This window comes from Notolepis coatsorum, assembly GCF_963971535.1.
Source record: "Notolepis coatsorum genome assembly, chromosome: 4".
In the NCBI taxonomy this organism is placed as follows: domain Eukaryota; kingdom Metazoa; phylum Chordata; class Actinopteri; order Aulopiformes; family Paralepididae; genus Notolepis; species Notolepis coatsorum.
Window position 1 is genome coordinate 69456702 of NC_140168.1, and position 18205 is coordinate 69474906.

An 18205-nucleotide genomic window follows, 5' to 3' on the forward strand; every position below is an offset into this window, starting at 1 on the left:
TAGTCCAAGGTAGGATCGAATCACAGTTAAATTGCTCATTCAAATGCCATTAAAACAGCGACAATAATTATTATATAATTACTCAGCATCAACCCTGTAACCATCTACCTTGGAGTCTGCATATTAATGTCGCAACGTTATAGCATAAGTGGCTCACGGAAAATTCAAAACAAAATTAAGGCGAATCAGCAGTTAGTCCAAGGTAGAATCGGATCACATTTAAATCGCGCATACAGATGACATAAAAACAGCGACAATAGGAAAGAAAAAGAAAGGAAAAGAGGGTAATGGCTAGAGTGCAAGCCATATAACCATATAGCCATGAAGTGCAAGCCATACCCGACCCAACCTGTTATCATATATTGTATATGCATATTCAACCGACCTTGGCATCTACTTTGGATCCCAAAGCTCAAAACAACCTGGATATAAAAATAAAAGCATACCAGAAGTTAGTTAGGGATTCGGTCACTCTTGAATTGTGCAAACCAATGTCCCTTTGAACAGTAACAGCAACCAAAATACGTAACCATTAACGGGTCTCGAATGTCTCAGCGCAGACTATAGACGAAGCCCGCTGGCTGGCTAGCCCGAGGCTAGCGCGTAAGCTAGTGATGAATCCGGATAGCACGTTAGCCTATTATGTACATTGTTCAGCTAGCTCGTTAGCTTCCAAAGAGGCGATACACAAGTACGACCATGAGGTCAGCTTTAGCAAGTAACAGAAGTCATTGGGAAGCCCCACTAGTTGGATGGGCAGAGGACAGTTAGCATGTCTGGGCATGACAGCAAGTGTTTGTGAATAGTCGACCTAATCAATGTATATAGGCCCAAACCGCCAAGTCACTCACCCTCCATAGATATCAAGCAACAGACTCGGGTGTCTCCGCGAGATATTCCTTCGCTTTAGCCAACGACCAAAACAAACGCTGACCACCGACCTTCTCCAACACAGATAATTTCGCGGGAGCGAATAACGTGGGCCTCAGGCCTAGTTTACATAGCTTAGTCAGGACCACCTTGTATTCGGCTCTCTGTGCTTGAACCTCTGGTGTAAAGTCTTCGAAAATGGCCACTTTGTGATCGCCAAGCCTCAGATTACCCCTTCTGGTACGAGCCGACCGCATGATGAGTTCCCTCTGCTGGAGTCTGTTCAGCTTGACTATGATGGGCCTCGGCTCTTTGTTCACGCCGGGAGAAAACCTGCCCGCTCTGTAGGCCGATTCACAAATAGGAGGCATAGGGAGGACGTCCGTCCCTAGTATCTTCTGCAGCAGTTCGGGCACGGTCTCAGAGAGACGGCCTTCACCGCTGGTCTCCGGTACTCCAACAATCCTGACGTTGTGGCGTCTATCCCGGGACTGCATCTCCTCCATTGCCGACTGTAGTTTGTTGACTTCAGCCTGCCTAGCCAGCAGGGCGGATTCAAGACCCGCCATCTTCTCACACTGTGATGATACCTCCGTCGTTAGCATGGCTAGTTCGTTAGCATTAGCCGATGAGGCAGCGTGAATCGTCTCCATCTTGTCTGTCAGCGGGACTACCGCCAGCCGTATTTCTTCTGATATCTCACGACGGAGGCTGATACAGAAATCCGCCAACACTTTCTTCTGTGCTTCAGCGATGCGTGTCTCAGAGTCTGCGTGTAGCTTGGTCATGACCAAGAGCACAGCTTCGCTTAACTCCCCGACAGCGGGAGACGGTGCGGCCAGGCTCGGCGGTGCCGGCTTGCTGGTTGTGGCGCCTGGTTTCATGGCTCTGGTTTCCACCCCCGCCATCGTAGAAAGTCGAAAAAAGTCGATGAATGTATACTAAACACGACGACCTAGCAAACAGATAAAAAACAAATAAAAATAAAATAAAGACTAATGGGGAGAAACGTATATTCAGCACGGTAGAAGGGAGCTCATGTGAAACACGTCTACTCCATGATCGCTCAGCTCCGCCCCCCCACCTCAGCATGTGTGTTATCCTCTCTATCCTGTATCTCCTCTACTATTCCTACCCATTGTGCTATTGTCGGTGGGTCTTCTTTGTACCACAGTCTTGTTATTGCTTTTCTGGCCGCTATCAACATTATCTTTATTAAATATTTGTCCCCCCCCTTGTATTCCCTCGTGTGTCAGGTCCCCTAAGTAAAGCACCAGTCCCGTTTGTGGTAACCCGTATCCTAATATTCTGATCATTGCCTCCCCTATCTCCTCCCAATACCCCTTCAGCTTCTGACATCCCCAGAATATGTGCGTGTGATTTGCCCCCTCCTTCCCACACATCCTCCAGCATGCTCTTTGTGTTGGTGCATATTTTCCCTTCAGCTCTGGGGTTATAAAGAATCTGATTATGTTTTTCCATCCAAACTCTTTCCATATCCTCGATCCTGTTGTTGAATGTTGCACCTCGCATATGTTCCCCCATTCCTTCCCTGTTATTTCTATCTCTAGTTCTCTCTCCCATTTCTCCCTTATGTAATCGGTCGTGTGTCCCTTGCTGTTCATTATAGCCCGGTATATTGCTGATATTACTCTTCCTTGCCCCCCTTCGTATGTCCTTACTATCATCTTGATTATTCCATTCTGTTCTTTGTCTTTGGCCCCCCTTATTTCTTTGTTGTAGTAGTCTCTAACCTGTAGATATCTGAAGTGGTCCCTGTTTTCTAGTCCAAATTTCTCCTTTAATTTTTGTAGTGTCTGCATTTCCCCCTTCTCTATCATTTTGCATATCGCTGTTGCCCCCCCCCCCCCCTCTCCCACCTTCTGAATCCATGGTCTAACCTCCCTGGTTTGAATCTCTTGTCATGTGCTACCCATCTCAGAACCCCTGACTGCTTCTCCAATTTGTGTGTTTTTACTACTCTGTTCCATATGGTTAAGGTGCATTTGGTGATTGGATCTAATAGTCCCTCTTTTTCTTTAAATAGTTCCCTATCTCCCACCAGAGCTTGTACCTTGTATCCCTCCTCTTCTTTTTCAATGTCTTTCCATCTTGCCTCATATCTGTCGTTACACCAGCACGTCACTGCTCTCAGTTGTGCTGCATAGTAATAATCTTGTAGGCTGGGTACTGCCATCCCTCCCTCTTCCTTTGGTAGTTGTAGTGTTTTATATCTGACCCGTGGTCTTCTCCCCGCCCATATGAACCTCGATATCAGTCTGTCCCACTCCCTGAATTGATTCTGTGGTATTTGTATCGGTAGTGACTGGAATAGGTACAGTAACCTTGATAGTATGTTCATTTTAATGACCTCTATTCTTGAATCGAAGTCCAAGGGCATTACTGTCCATCTCTCTAAGTCTCTCTTGATGTTCTGATTTATCTGTGTATAGTTCGCCTCAAACAGTTTCCCCACCCCTCTCGTGATGTTCACCCCTAAGTATTTAATCTTGTCCATGTCCCATCTTATCCCGTACTGTTCCCTAATTTCCGTTGTTGGGGTATAGTTCCATGCTAAGGTCTGTGTCTTTGTCACGTTTAGTTTGTATCCTGAGTAGTGGCCATATTCCTTCAGTAGATCCATCAGTGCCGGGAAGCTCTTGTCTGGTTGCCTCATGTATACTATCACGTCGTCCGCAAATAGGCCTAGTTTATATTCCGTTCCCTTTATCCTTACTCCCTTAATGTCCTCGGTCTGTCTGATCAGTTGTGCCAGTGGTTCTATGAAAACGGCGAAGAGCGTTGGTGAGAGACAACATCCCTGTCTGGTAGCCCTCTCTAATCTGATTCTATCCGTCAGGCTGCCATTCACCTTAACCCTCGCTGTCAGTTCTTGATATAGCGCCTTGATCATCTTCATCGCCCTCCCGTTCAGTCCGAACCTCATCAATGTTTTATATAAAAATGTCCAGCTCACACTGTCGAATGCTTTTTCTGCATCTAGGCTAATCAGTACCGCGCTACCACCTTGTTTTTGTATCTCCTCTACTATGTGTAATGTCTTTCTCATGTTGTCCTGTGTCTGTCTCCCTTTAATAAATCCAGTTTGATCTTCATCTATAATGTCTGGCATAAACGTCTCAAATCTCTTTGATATTATCGATGTATACATCTTGTAATCCACGTTGAGTATGGACACAGGTCTGAAACTACTACATAATTCTCTATCCTTCCCTTCCTTCGGTATCGTGGTGATTATGGCTTCCTTCCACAAGGGGGGCATTTTGCCCTCTTCCATCGTGTGTCTGAACGCCGCCCCTAACATGGGTGCTAATTCCGTTAGAATTCCGATGGGAATCCGTTGCTCCCCGGAGATTTGTTGTTTTTAGCTCTACTAATTGCCTCTTCCAGTTCTCGTTCCGTAATTATTTTATTTAATTCTTCATTCTGTTCATTCCCTATCGATGGTAACTCTAGCTTCTCCAGATATGCTTCTATTTCCTCTTCTCCCGCTGCTTTTGGCTGTGTGTATAGTTTCTCATAGTATTCTCTAAATGTCCTCTCTATTTCAGCTGGGTCTCTCAATATTTCATTAGTCTTTGTATCCCTTATTGTGTGTATCGTGTTCAACTTCTGTTGCGTCCTAATTCTCCTAGCCAACAGTCTGGTCGCTTTTGGTACCCCTTCATAGTACGTTTGTTTCATGAACCTCGCTTTCTTTTCTATTTCCGTCAATAATTCCCTATTTATCCTGGCCTTTACTTCTTTGATTTCTCCGAGCATTTCCTGTTCTTTTGATATCTGGTGTCTCCCCTCAAGCTTCTTCAGCTTCCCTATCGTGATATATCTCCGTTCTGGCCTTCTTCAGCATTGCTGTCTTCTCCATCAATTTCCCCCTTATCACCACCTTCAGTGTGTCCCATAGAATGTTCGGATCTACCGCCCGTTGTCATTTTCTTCCTTATACCTGGCTATCTCCTCCTTGATCTGACTCACCACCCCCTTGTTATTTAATATTCCTACATTTAGTCTCCAGTAGTGTTGTCAAAAATATCGAAGTATCGATACATATCGATACTGAATATTTAAAACTGCTTCAATACTCATTTCCCGAAGTACCGATACTTTCTGCAGTATCGGTACCAGCTGGCTTGCTCCCGCAAGTTGTTGACAGACAGACGCGCTGCCAGAGCCTTGCCCTTCCGCCTCCTCCTCCTCCTCGCTCAGAGCAACAGACTGCAACAGCCTCCTCCCCCTCACAGCCGGGCAGCGCAGCCCTGTCTTCAGTTTGTGAACAACGCTATTATTAGCTAACGTTAGCTGTCGTTCCTCCGTTAGCTTAATGCTAGCTAGCTGGCCACCTATTACTTCATGGAAACGGAGTAACGTCAAGCCGAGCGTTTCCAACGTTCGGTCGAGCGGAGCCGTGAAAATGTAACGTTAATAAATGCTCCGAGCATAGCTCCGGAGATCTCTCTCTCTCTCTCTCTCTCTCTCTCTCTCTCTCTCTCTCTCTCTCTCTCTCTCTCTCTCTCTAAGATAAACAAAGGGTTTTAAAAGTGTATTTATCTTCTCGTATAGTACCAGAGAGAAGCTGAGGAGAATCAACTAGCAACAAAAGCAAAATTTGTAAAAAAAAAATAATAATAATAATATTTGGTATTGAAAGTATCGATACTTTTCAAGGTATCGTATCGAAGTCGAAATTCCAGTATCGTGACAACACTAGTCTCCAGATCGTGTTCCTCCGTCTCCCTTCTAGATCTACTGTCAGATATATGGCACTGTGATCCGATATGTCCGCTACTCCTATTCTGCTCTCCCGTACCCTGTAACTGTCGTCATCAAAAAGTAGTCTATTCTTGCATATGTCACGTGCGGGTGTGAGTAATGTGTGTATTCCCTGTCCATGGCGTGCATCCCCCTCCAAACATCTGTAATTCCCATTTCCGTCATCTGAATATTCATATATCTACTGATTGGTGCCCGTCCTTTTCTAGTACTCGTGGTGTCTAGGTCGTGATTCAGTACTACATTAAAATCTCCCGCGCATATCAATATCCCTTCTAGTTCCATCACTATCATATCAAAAATGGTCTCATATAAATCCCTCTCACTCTCTGGGGGTGCATAAACATTCACTAACGTAATCATTTGACCCTCCATTTTTCCCTTCACCAGAACACACCTTCCCTCCTTGTCTCTTACTTCCTTGATCAATTCAAATTTGACTGTTTTTGATTAACGTGATTACTCCTCTCCTCAGGTTCCGTTTAAAGGAACTATAGTATGCATTTTCATATCCAAATCTCTTCAGTTTCTCATGATCCTGTGCTACCAAATGTGTCTCCTGCTGAAAAATCACTTCCATCTCACTTTTTTTACACTTCAACATCACTTTGCCCCTCTTTATCGTATTATTCATTCCATTAACGTTTAACGACATCATTTTTATACCTTTAACACTTTGGTTGCCTTGGGTTAAATTCATGATATACCATAGGTTGCCGGCTCTATTTGTCTATGGAGAAGTACCCCTTCTTTGCATGGCTATAACTTTTTAAATTCTATTGCTACATTGCCATTATTAGGGCCCATTCAAAGTCCTATATGTATTGTTCATTGTGTAGCAACGTTAAACTTTTTCATTCACATATTCATAGTAAAGTATGGTCTAATGTATAAGTATGTTTTCATCTCTTTCTGCAGCTTTCTCCAGAACGTGATCTATAGCCCCAAATGCATTATATTGATGATGCAATACAGTTTTATGGCAATCAGCGCGATATAAAAAATTCCAACTAGACTTACTTCTAGAAGTTACTACACGTCATCTGATGTTGACCGGATGGGCTAGGGGGCGTTTATAATTCCGTGGGCAGCGTTATACCAATCATCTAATGTGGGTCAAATGTTGATAATAGCAGTTAGTATCGAAGACGGTAACGTTACACGCTGAAACTCACCCCAGTCTCCGCGCGCCGTTGGGCGATCATCGTAGAGTAGAAGTCTTATCATTATGGGATGTAAATTTACCCGGTCCATCTCCAGCTTGTATAATGGTATATACGTCCAAATCATGTTGTTTATCGAGTTATTGGCAATCGATCACTGTGTAGCGTGACGAGCCAGAGTCCCGGGACCTATAGCGAGTGCCCGGAAGTACTACGGACGTCTAGCACAACCTCTATGGCACATCCTGTCAAGCGATTGCGCCGATCGGCCACCAGATGGCGCTCCTGAACCGCCAGAGAGCTCAGTGGGTCCTGCTGGTGGATCTCAGGCCAGCGGAGGGGACATATGAATCCGATCGCAGATTTTTGAAATATTGATATAAGGACGCTGTACAGCGTCCTCCGGCAACTTGAGCATGGCCAGCAATGACGTCTAAACACGTTTCATGGCAGTCAAAGTGTTAACCATTGTCATCTTTCTTCTTCTTTCGTCTGTCAGTCCCCCCCATGTCACATTCATTCCCCCCTCCGGTTGTAGCCTCCGCTCTCTTCACCGAATACATATAATGATTAACATAAATAAAAAACATAAACTTTACATAAAGTGCTCCCAAGGCGTTCGGGGGGTCCCTGTGTCCCCCCCTGTCCCCTGCTGGTGGGTGAGGAGTAATTGCTCTCCTAGTGAGAGGCCTCCTCCTGACGGCTTGGGGGTTTGAAACCTTTACCCCCAACCGCTCGTCATATTTGTCCAGCCTTCTTACTGTTTTTATTGCTGTCGAGCTCCTGGTCAAAAGCGCTCTGTCCTTCATTCTGATAAAAGACCCCCATTTCCTAGGTCCCTCTCAATGTGGCTCATATGTTCCAATGTCCCTCCTTCCTCCCAAACCTGTGTGTGGTGTCTTCTGTGTACCCCTTTTTACTTTCTTTTCCTCCCCTCTATTTTCTATGTGATGTCCATTTATCCCCTTAATCCCTTCCAACTGTGTTACTCGCAGCGTGTGTCTATGTATTTGTTTCATTATGTTCTGTGTTCCGTCTATCATACCTAATTATATTTCCATTTATTTCCTCCATCAGCATGTGTATTATGTGTCCATGTATACGTTATGTTCGTTCCTATATCCTGCCTCTACCTGGGAATGTGTGTTTATGTATATGTTATTTCAGTTTCTATATTTTGTCTCTTTGGATAGTTTTTTCAATCTCTTGTGCGTGTACTCATCCGTTCGTCTCCTCCCGCCTCCTCTCCCCTCCTTCTCCGTCTCTGGCCTCCTCGTCCGCAGGGGTGTAAAGTACTTGAGTAATTGTACTTCGTTACAATACTTAAGTACTGTTTTGGGGGATTTGTACTTTACTCGAGTATTATTAGGTTTGTATACTTTGTACTTTTACTCCATTACATTTCAGAGAAAAAAAACATACTTTTTACTCCTTACACCATTTTTATTGTTTATCTGGCCGAACTAACGTTAACGTTATTAATCCTGCGACCACAGGTAAACAGCCAATAAAATCCCCATCAATGGAAAATGAACCTGCCCATACCCATGCTGATTGGTCCTTGTGCAACACTAGAATGCGGGGATCTTTGATTAAACACCTGCTATCAGAAGAATAGACAGTCAGATCCGCATTATGCTGTGGTTAATATTGTGATATTATTCAGGGTACTCCAGTATTCTGTCTTTAATATTGTGATATTATTCAGGGTACTCCAGTATTCTGTCTTTAATATTGTGATATTATTCAGGGTACTCCAGTATTTTGCCTTTAATATTGTGATATTATTCAGGATAATCCAGTATGCTGTGGTTAATATTGTGATATTATTCATGCTGTGATGTGAATGCCGTGCATGTTAGTTTACCTTCAATGGAGAAGTGCATTCAATAATTTTAATGCAAAAAAAGTGTCCTCTGTTCTTTCATTTCAGCATTGTCTATCGCAGAACACATTCCATTGTGGGCAGAGTGTATGCTTGGTTTCATTCCAGCCTTGCCTAAACACCAGCTGATGATTTCACTAATTGGCTCACCTCTTCAACTAACTCACCTGGTGCTGGGGCGGTCAGGTGGCGTAGCGGAGATTGTGCTCGTCACCAATGCAAGAGGCTGCGGTCTCGACTCCCGGAGAGTCCGCATTGCCTTGGCTCGGGCTGATCGCTATACTAACTCGTTTGGCTGAGTTAGGGGGAGGGGAGCCGTGGGTGGGTCCTGGGCGTTGTGGACAGCGACCCCTACAGTTCGGTCGAGGCGCCTGCTCAGCAAAGGTAGGATCTGGTGAGAGGTAGTGCGGCCTCCCACACGTTACACTCTCCCAGTGAGAATCTGCGCGGCCAGGCTGGCTGCCGGCTGGCTGCACATGCGTCGGAGGAAAGCATGTGACAGTCTCCGGCCTCTCGTACCAACAGTAGGGGAAAGTGCGCAACAACCAGGAAGGGGGTTGGGAATTGGCATAACGACTAACAGTGGGATGGGAGAAAAATCGGGAAAAAGAAGGAGGGGGAAAAAGATAATAAAAAAAAAAGAAAAAGAAAAACTGACCTGGTGCAATGTAGGCCTATAGTTAAAATGAAAACTTGGCCCACGATGGATTGAGTTTGAGACCCCTGGTGTATCCCTTTTAAAAAAAAATTACTTTTACTTTTTAGTACTTAAGTACATTTAAAAGTTGTACTTTTTTACTTTTACTCAAGTGTGTTTTTAGCCAGATACTTTGACTTTTACTTGAGTCAGATTTTGAGACGGTACCCATACTTTCACTTAAGTATAATTTCTGGGTACTTTTTACACCCTTCGTCCGTCTCCGCCTTCGGTCTGTCACATCTCACCTCGGCCTTCTCCTCTCTCCTCCCTCCTCTCCCGGGTTTCGATCTCCTACTCTGGTCCATCTGCGTGCTTTCTCCCATCTCTGCTGCAGGCTCAGCGTCTGGCCCTCCTGTCCCCTTCCTTCTCCGTCCTCCGCCATCTGCATCCCCCGTCGTCTCATCTCCTCCGCGCCGTCGCGTACGTCACCGTCCCTTCCTTCCAGTGAATCCTTAGCGAGGTCATGGGTGATTGGAATTTCATTCCGTTTTCTTTCAGAATTCTCTTCAGTCCCGCGTAGGACCTGCGTGTTATTGCTACCGTTGTCGAGTAATCGTGATCAAACGACAGTCTTTTCCCCTCGATTTCTATCTTCTTGGTCCACGCGGTTCTGAGTATCAATTCCTTAATCTCAAATCTCAGAAAGTTAATAATCACCGTTCTCGGAGGTCTGTCCGGTTTCGGTCTCGGAGCCAACGCCCTGTGGGCCCTCTGTATCTCCATTTTTTCCAGTCCCGTCTCCTCCAGTTGTTCCTTGATAAGCTTTTCCACATATTGGATCACCGATTCCCCTTCGACTCCTTCTTTCAATCCCCATATTCTGATGTTATTTCTCCGTGACCTCCCCTCCATGTCCAATATCTTTGTCTCCATCTGTTCTTGTTTTTTAATCGCACACGTTATTACCTCGTGTATCTGTGTTCCATTCCTCCGCTTGCGCCGTTCTAGTCTGTAACTCGGTCACGTTTCTGTCCTGTTCCGCCATCTTCTCATCCACCCTTTTGAGTTCTGTATTCATTTCACCTCTGAAGTCCTCCTGTTCCTTCCTCAATTCCTCCCGTAACTTCCCAATATCGTTCCTTATCGTGTCCGTGTTCAGTTTTATCGTCGCTGTTATGGTCTCCAATATCCCGGCCTGCATGACCACGGTCCATCCTGGCATTCCCGTGTCTGCCTCAGCGGGACCTCCCCCTTCTTCCGCCTGTCCCTTCTCGGCTTCGCTTCGGGGGCTCTGTTTCTTCAAATTCTCCTCTTCTCGTGTGTTCTCCATTTCTCTTTCCTTCACAATCGTTATCTTTTCCTTACTTCTCGTGTGCATCTTTTATTTTTAATCACTTTTCGGGTCTCTATTTATCAGTTTTTTCGCTCATTTGACCAGGAGCTCCACCGCACGTGTGTTACCCATCTGCTCTCATACCGGAAGTCCATGGTTAGTATTATTATTATTTTTTTAATATTCACTTCAGGTATTGGTTGAAGAAGTGTGTTTTTAGTCGATGACATAAGATTGGGTGGGTTTCAGCTATCCTGACTGTGGTGGGAAGTTCCTTCCACCATTGTGGAGCAAGGACAAAGAATAGCCGGCTTCTCTTTGATGCCCCCCCCCCCCCCCCCCCCCGGAGCTGGGATTGGAGTGTGTCTGAGGAGGCCAGAAGATTCAGTGCGTAGGGGTCTTGAGGGTGTGTAGTTATACAGGAGCTGTTCCCTTCGCTATGGTATGCCAGGTCAAGGACCTTGAAGTGGATTCATGCTGTGATGGGAAGCCAGTGCAGCTTTCTAAGAAGTGGGGTAACATGGGCTGACTTTGGTAGGTTGGAGATCGGGCGGGCCGCTGTGTTCTGTATGAGTTGAAGTGGCTTGGTGGCGGTAGTTAAATTGTAGGCAGAGACATGACTTGATTGCAGGAGGAGTTGAGTGGCTTCTTTTGTCAGGAAGGGGCGGATCCTTCTGACATTGCTCAGGAAGAATCTGCAGGTTCTGGTTGTTGTGGCGATGTGAGCGGAGAAGTTAAGCCGGTCTTCAAGGACTACACCTAGGTTCTTGGCGGTCAGGGACAAAGCCACGGCTACATCCTCCACTGTGAGAGAGGTCGGTCAGCGGGGAGGATTTGGAGGGCAGGTGAAGTAACTCTGTTTGCTTAGGTTCAGTTTGAGGTGGTTGGTCGTCATCCAGGCGGAAATGTCGGAGAGGCAGGCCAATATCTGCTCAGAGACTTGGATTTCTGAGGGCGTAAAGGAGAGGAAGAGTTGAGTGTCATCAGCATAGCAGTGATATGAGAAAGCATGAGATGTGATAATGTTACCCAGAGATTTGGTGTAGAGAGAGAAGAGGAGGGGTCCAAGGACCGAACCCTGGGGGATACCCGTCTGTAGGGGGAGGGGGGCTGACAGGGTCCCTCCAGGGTACCTATGATACTTGATAGGAGCAGTTGTCAGGGTAGGATGACAGCCATGCCAGCGCCGAGCCTACAACTCCTTCGTGCGAGGAGTGCAGAGTGAAAAGCCTCTGTGACCGATATGAGTACCGTCTCAGTGGAGTGACCAGCCCTGAAGCCTGACTGATTAGGGTCCAGGAGGTCGTTCTTAAATAGTTAGCTGGTTGGATACAGCACGTTCAAGTGATTTAGAGGGGAAGGAGAGAAGAGAGACAAGGCGATAATTATCTATGACAGTGGGGTTCAGGGTTGGTTTTTTGATGAGCAGTGCTACTCTAACTTGTTTTAGGGAGGTGGTAACCACCAACCTCTAAAAAGAGGTTATGATAGGTAGTGATGTCACAAGTGAGGCGTGTCTTTTTATACTTCCTCTCGGGTCTGTCGTTCTTCTCTCACTCCATCTGACAAGCCATGGTCTGGGTGTGGAATGGTGAGCTTCTTGGCAAGGGGACAGAGCTTGTTGAAGGAGGCTGAGAGGGCTGAAAGTAGAGTGGAGTTTGCCATATCTGGGGGGAGAGCAGAGAAAGTCTCACTCAAAGGTAGAGCGGATAGGATGTCAAAGGAGAGGGTGGAGGGTGACAATGAGCTTAGGTTGCGTCTGAATTAGACAGTTTGAGTTTGAGTGGGTGGTTTGAGGTTTAGCATAAGAGTGGTCTGATAACTGGAGGGGAGTTACCATGGTGTTAATTATGCTGGAGTCACAGGAGAATATAAGATCCAGGGAGCTGCCAGCTTTGTGGGTGGGAGGCATGAACATGGGAGTCGGGTCAAAGGATTGTAGGAAAGAGACCACTGTCAGGCAGGTTGAAGTCACCCATTAGTAGAAGGTGGGTGCCATCTTCTGGGAAGGAGCTTAGAAGCATGTCCAGCTTGTCTGTGAAGTGTTCAAGGGGACCTGGAGGGCGATAGAGAATAACAATGGTGAGATTGAATGGACTAGAGACAGATACCGCATGATATTTGAGAGAGATATCTGATATCTATCCCCAGGCCATCAGGTCGCTCAACGAACAATAACACTATGCAACAACCATCAAATGCACTCACAACACACACATCCACACGCACACACTCACTTTAAACAAACAACACACTGCAGCACCCACTCTCCACACTTTAGAACACCTAAACACACTTTATATTTATTGATAAAGGATTTGCACTACAACCCATACCTCAGTACACCTTACTGTAAATTGTACCTAAATTGTACCTCATCCCATTTCTGCTTTGCACTATATAGTATTGTATATTAGTATTGCATAGTATATTGTATATTGTATGGTAACTCGGTTACTTCTATTCTGCATCGAACATTGTACATATGTATATACTGAACACTGTCTACGTACGTGACTTCTATTTTTACTTCTATTTTTACATGCTATACTATTTTATTTCATACTTATCTCTTGTCTAGCACAGTCTCTGGAGCGTAACAGAAAGAAGCATTTTGTATAAAAGTATTCTGTACTTCTGTATGACAACTATTAAAGAAACTTGAAACTTGAGAGGAGAGGGTCAGAGCAGGTCGTGATATTAAGCTTGTAGTCCATGAGGGAGAGGTCAGAAGACTAGTGCCTCCACCACACCTGGAAGGTTGTGGTGTGTGAGTGAAGGTGTCTGCTGTAGATGAAGCTGCAGGCGTCATTGAGTTATCTGCCGTTATCCAGGTCTCACTAAGAGCCAGAAGCTGGAGGTTTTGACTATAGGCATAGGCAGTGATGAAGTCAGATTTCCTGACAATTCCATAAGCCTCAACATACGGTGACGGGTATATTTGTGGCCGTAGGCCGGTAGCGGAGGTTGGCAGGGTTGCTTCCAAACTGGCCTGAAGTTGGTCTGGAGGAGGAGAGGGTAGGGATGGGTAGGAAGCACATTGTTGAGGGGGATGGAGCTCTGGGCTATCGGCTCTACACCCTCTGAATCCAACCATGGTTATTATCCAAGGAATCCAACCATTATTGGTATTATTAATAATATGAATGTATTTTTGTATATATCATCATCATCATCATCATTTATTTATTCATACATGGAATTACCACAGTCCAACAGTACATATTAATATAATTCACCAAATTCCATGGCTGAAAGGAACAGGAAGAAGAAAAATTCTTATATATACCTGCCCCATATACACATATACAACACACCGATAGACTTATTGTGTAAAACCAAACAGAGGGATGCTCGATATTGGCTTTTTTACCGATACCGATGTACCGATATTGTCCAACTCTTAATTTCCGATACCGATATCAACCATACCGATATATGCAGTCCCCCCCCCCCCCCCCCCAAAAATTTATAATTTCAGGTAATTAACATTACATATCTCTTGTTGTGGAATTAACACAACATTATGCATACTTTTGACAATAAATAAAATCTGAATTTGTTCTTACTTGCTTGCCTGGGTAAATAAAGGTTATAGAAATGTAAAAAAAAAAAACGATACCAATATTTTCCGATATCACATTTTAATGCCGATACCGGCCGATAATATCGGACATACCCATTTTGCTAAAATAGAAACATCAACACAACTAAATTAAATCAACATAAATAAACCCATTTTGTGTATCCATCAGTCAAACTACATATTTAGGTTCATTAATTTATACACACACACACACACACACGCACACACACACACACACGTATCTATACATTTATATAATGTTTTATTCTATATTATACTTTATATACTATATAATTTATATTTTATTATAATATAACTAAATCATACTATTTATACTACACCATATTGGTATACAGTATTATACAATATTTTAATATATTATTATTCTATGTTACGCTCCTATATACTATATTACGAACAACCTCTGTATATTTGCTGGTAATACTCTGCATTTTGCTCTAAACAAAACTAATAAAGTCTGTATTTCAGCTAACTCTTTAAGTTTCAATAGTCTGGATTTAATAAATAATTTGTTGCTATGTTCTCTTGAATCTACATTGTGAACTATTCTTACTGTTCTCTTCTGTAATATAAATAATAATGATTAATTATTTATAATAATTATATCTATCCATCCCAACTATTTTTACCTTAAACAACTCCCTGCCTGTTCTGGCCTTTCCTTCACTATGATGCCCCTTAAAAAAGGGTCCACTACCCCACATGTTTTGTACTAGGGTTCAAGTTTCAAGTTTCTTTAATAGTTGTCATACAGAAGTACAGAATACTTTTATACAAAATGCTTCTTACTGTTGCGCTCCAGAGACTGTGCAAGACAAGCTAAGTATGAAATAAAATAACATAGTAAAATTAGAAGTAAAAAAAATGAGGTCAGTGTTCAGTTTAGACATATGTACAATGTTCGATGCAGAATAGACGTAGTTACCATACAATATACAATACTGTGCAGTGTACTAATATACAATACTATATAGTGCAAGGCAGAAATGGAGAAATGGGACGAGGTGCAATTTAGGTACAATTCACAGTAGGTGTACGAGTTGTAGTGCAAATCCTTTATCAATAAATATAAAGTGTAAGTGTGTTTGTGTGATCTAAAGTGTGGAGAGTGGGTGCTGCAGTGTGTTGTTTGTTTGAGTGAGTGTGTGCGTGTGGGTGTGTGTGCTGTGTGCATTTGATGGTTGTTGCATAGTGATTATTGTTCGTTTAGCGATTATTGTTCGTTTAGCAGCCTGATGGCCTGGGGATAGAAGCTTCTTCTGAGTCTTTCTGTGCTCGCCTTAAGACTCCGGTATCGCTTGCCTGACCGCAGCAGTTCAAAGAGGCAGTTGTTCGGGTGGCTCGAGTCCTTAATAATTCTCTTAGCCTTCCCCTTGCACCGCTTGTTGTAAATGTTCTGGAGGGTGGGAAGCCCCCCTCCAATTGTGCGTTCGGCTGAACGTGTCACTCTTTGTAGTCTGCTACGGTCTTGTGCAGTGCTATTCCCAAACCAGGAGGTGATGTTGCCGGTCAGGATGCTCTCTATTGTACATGAGTAGAAGTTCCTAAGGATCTTCTGACTGACTTGGAACTTCCTTAGGCGCCTGAGGAAGTAGAGGCGTTGTCGTGCCTTCTTCACAACACTGTCAATGTGTGTGGTCCATGTCAAGTCCTCGGATATGTGGGCTCCGAGGTACTTGAAACTGTTCACTCTCTCAACCGGTGCCCCGTCGATGCTGAGGGGGCTGTAGTCCTTGACCCCGACCTCCTGAAGTCCACAATCATCTCTTTTGTTTCGCTGACGTTCAGGGAGAGGCAGTTCTCCTGACACCACTGTGACAGGTTCTCTACCTCTTCCAGGTAGGCCCTTTCGTCGTTGGCTGAGATCAGGCCCACCACTACTGTGTCATCAGCAAATTTGATGATGGTGTTGTTGTTCCGCTGTGCTACGCAGTCATGTGTGTACAGGGAGTAGAGGAGGGGGCTCAGAACACAGCCCTGGGGGGCCCCTATGTTGAGCGTGATGGATGAGGAGGTGCAGGGAAAAAATGTGGGGGAAAAAATCGATACGTAGTGGTATCGCGATACTTTGCGTGGCGATACTGTATCGATACAGGGACGCCAAGTATGGATATTTAATTATTCATAAAAAATAAAAATGTATAAGGAAGTTGCATTGTTTATTTCAATACCTGTAATAGTACAGTAGTCCACACACATGTGCATTCAGTTAAGTTGGAATATGACTGTAATACAAACAGTTCAGTTTGTCAGGTACATGCAACACAGATTACAGTGTTTACATCTGTCTGCTTGAGAAAATACCATGTTCTGTAATAAAAATTATTGAAGTGAGATGAACAGACTGAACTTTATTTTATTAGATAAAACATGTTGACAGTTTTACTTTGCAGTTAAAAAAATTTATTTAATAAAAAAATATATCGCAATATTCGCGATATATCGAGTAGGCTCAAGTATCGCGATAGTATCGTATCGCGAGGTCTCTGGCGATTCCCACCCCTATTTTGTACCATAGGTATAAATGTTCTTTTCTCATCAACACCTCTCTGTCTCTACAGGATAAGGCAACGCTAACCAGTGTCACCCAAGGCACACTAGTCTCCCCAGTCAGCAAGGTCACGCAGGTCAACCCCACTACCCAGCCGGTATTGACACGGATGGCCATCCTCCAGCAGGCTAGCACGCTCTTTGATGATGAAGATCAGGACATGTCAGAGCTCTACCCCACATTCTCTGGACAAGTTGGTTATCTCTGACGGAATTCTTTAAGCTGGGACCTGGGTCAAATCAAACATTATATAGTGCTGATTTAAGGGTTTAGCTAGTTTAAGGTTGGGGTTTATCTAGTTTAAGGTTATGGTTTAGCTAGTTTAATGTTAGGGTTTAGCTACTTTAAGGTTTAGCTACTTTAAGTTTAGGGTTTAGCTAGTTTAAGGTTTAGCTAGTTTAAGGTTAGGGTTTAAAAGATACATAGTTTTGGGGCGTCTTTGTTGTTTCTTTTCCCTAAAATAATTGTAATTGTTGAGACAATTTCTTTATTGTTTACTATAGCTCTGTTTTTTTATTATTAAAATGTTTTCCCCCTTTTTTGGCTTTACTTCCTCTGGCACATAGGACCTTGTGAAGCTTGTTGCATCAGTGATTGACCAATTAATGTCAAGAGCCATTTACCCAAATAAAAAAGACAACATTATTTTTATGAAAGTTTTAAATGATTGGCAGTGTTTGACTACATGTAATTATAGGCAGAGTTTAAAGGATAATATTTTTTTCATTTTTTTTCATTCTTCAGTCATGAATTCATACGAGAACTGTTGTTCAGTATACTTTTCCACTATAGATATTTGGCAGCCATTTTGTGGCGATTCATAACAGTTCCCAGTGTATCTGAAGATGTACCTCAACACCTTGTTCAAACTACATCTGATGAAGAATACATGCTGAACCTCAAAGCCACAAAACAACACTCAAAGTGCCATTTCCAGACTGTATTGGACACAAGTCTACTGGCTTAATGTAGCATGAAACATATATCCACAGACTTCCACTGTCTGATTTCTATGTACATTTAAACAAGTATGTACAGTATATACTGATCTTGAACAGTTTTCCTATGACACATATTACAGGCTATGGGTACTGAGTATCATGCAAAAGAGCATATGTATCGATAGACGGGGTTATGTGAATGAAGTGATTATGGACATTGATGGGACGGAAGTGGAACTTTGTACAAGCCCTTTGGGGTTCGTTCCCTCCTAGCACTGTTTTTAAATAATGTGTTAAATAAATAAACTAAACTCTGAATGCAGATCAAACCCTGTTAAATAGTCGGTGTTCACGTAGATCTACGGTTTTGTCATCCGATCGTTGAGTGCCGGAAACGTAGATCTACATTTCTGTCACGGTATTT

At 43.7% G+C, this 18205-nt stretch overlaps 1 protein-coding gene across 1 annotated transcript in view; it reads left to right on the forward strand.

Annotated features, from left to right (window-relative positions):
• Positions 1-17411, forward strand: part of LOC311227219 (sentrin-specific protease 6-like) — a 67825-nt gene extending 50414 nt beyond the window's left edge. The window contains exons 8-9 of the mRNA XM_084312785.1: positions 10788-10838; positions 16851-17411. Of these exons, the coding sequence (XP_084168911.1) occupies positions 10788-10838; positions 16851-17048 (249 nt within the window). The 3' untranslated portion in view covers positions 17049-17411. The remainder of the gene's footprint in view (positions 1-10787; positions 10839-16850) is intronic.
• The last annotated feature ends 794 nt before the right edge of the window (positions 17412-18205 follow it).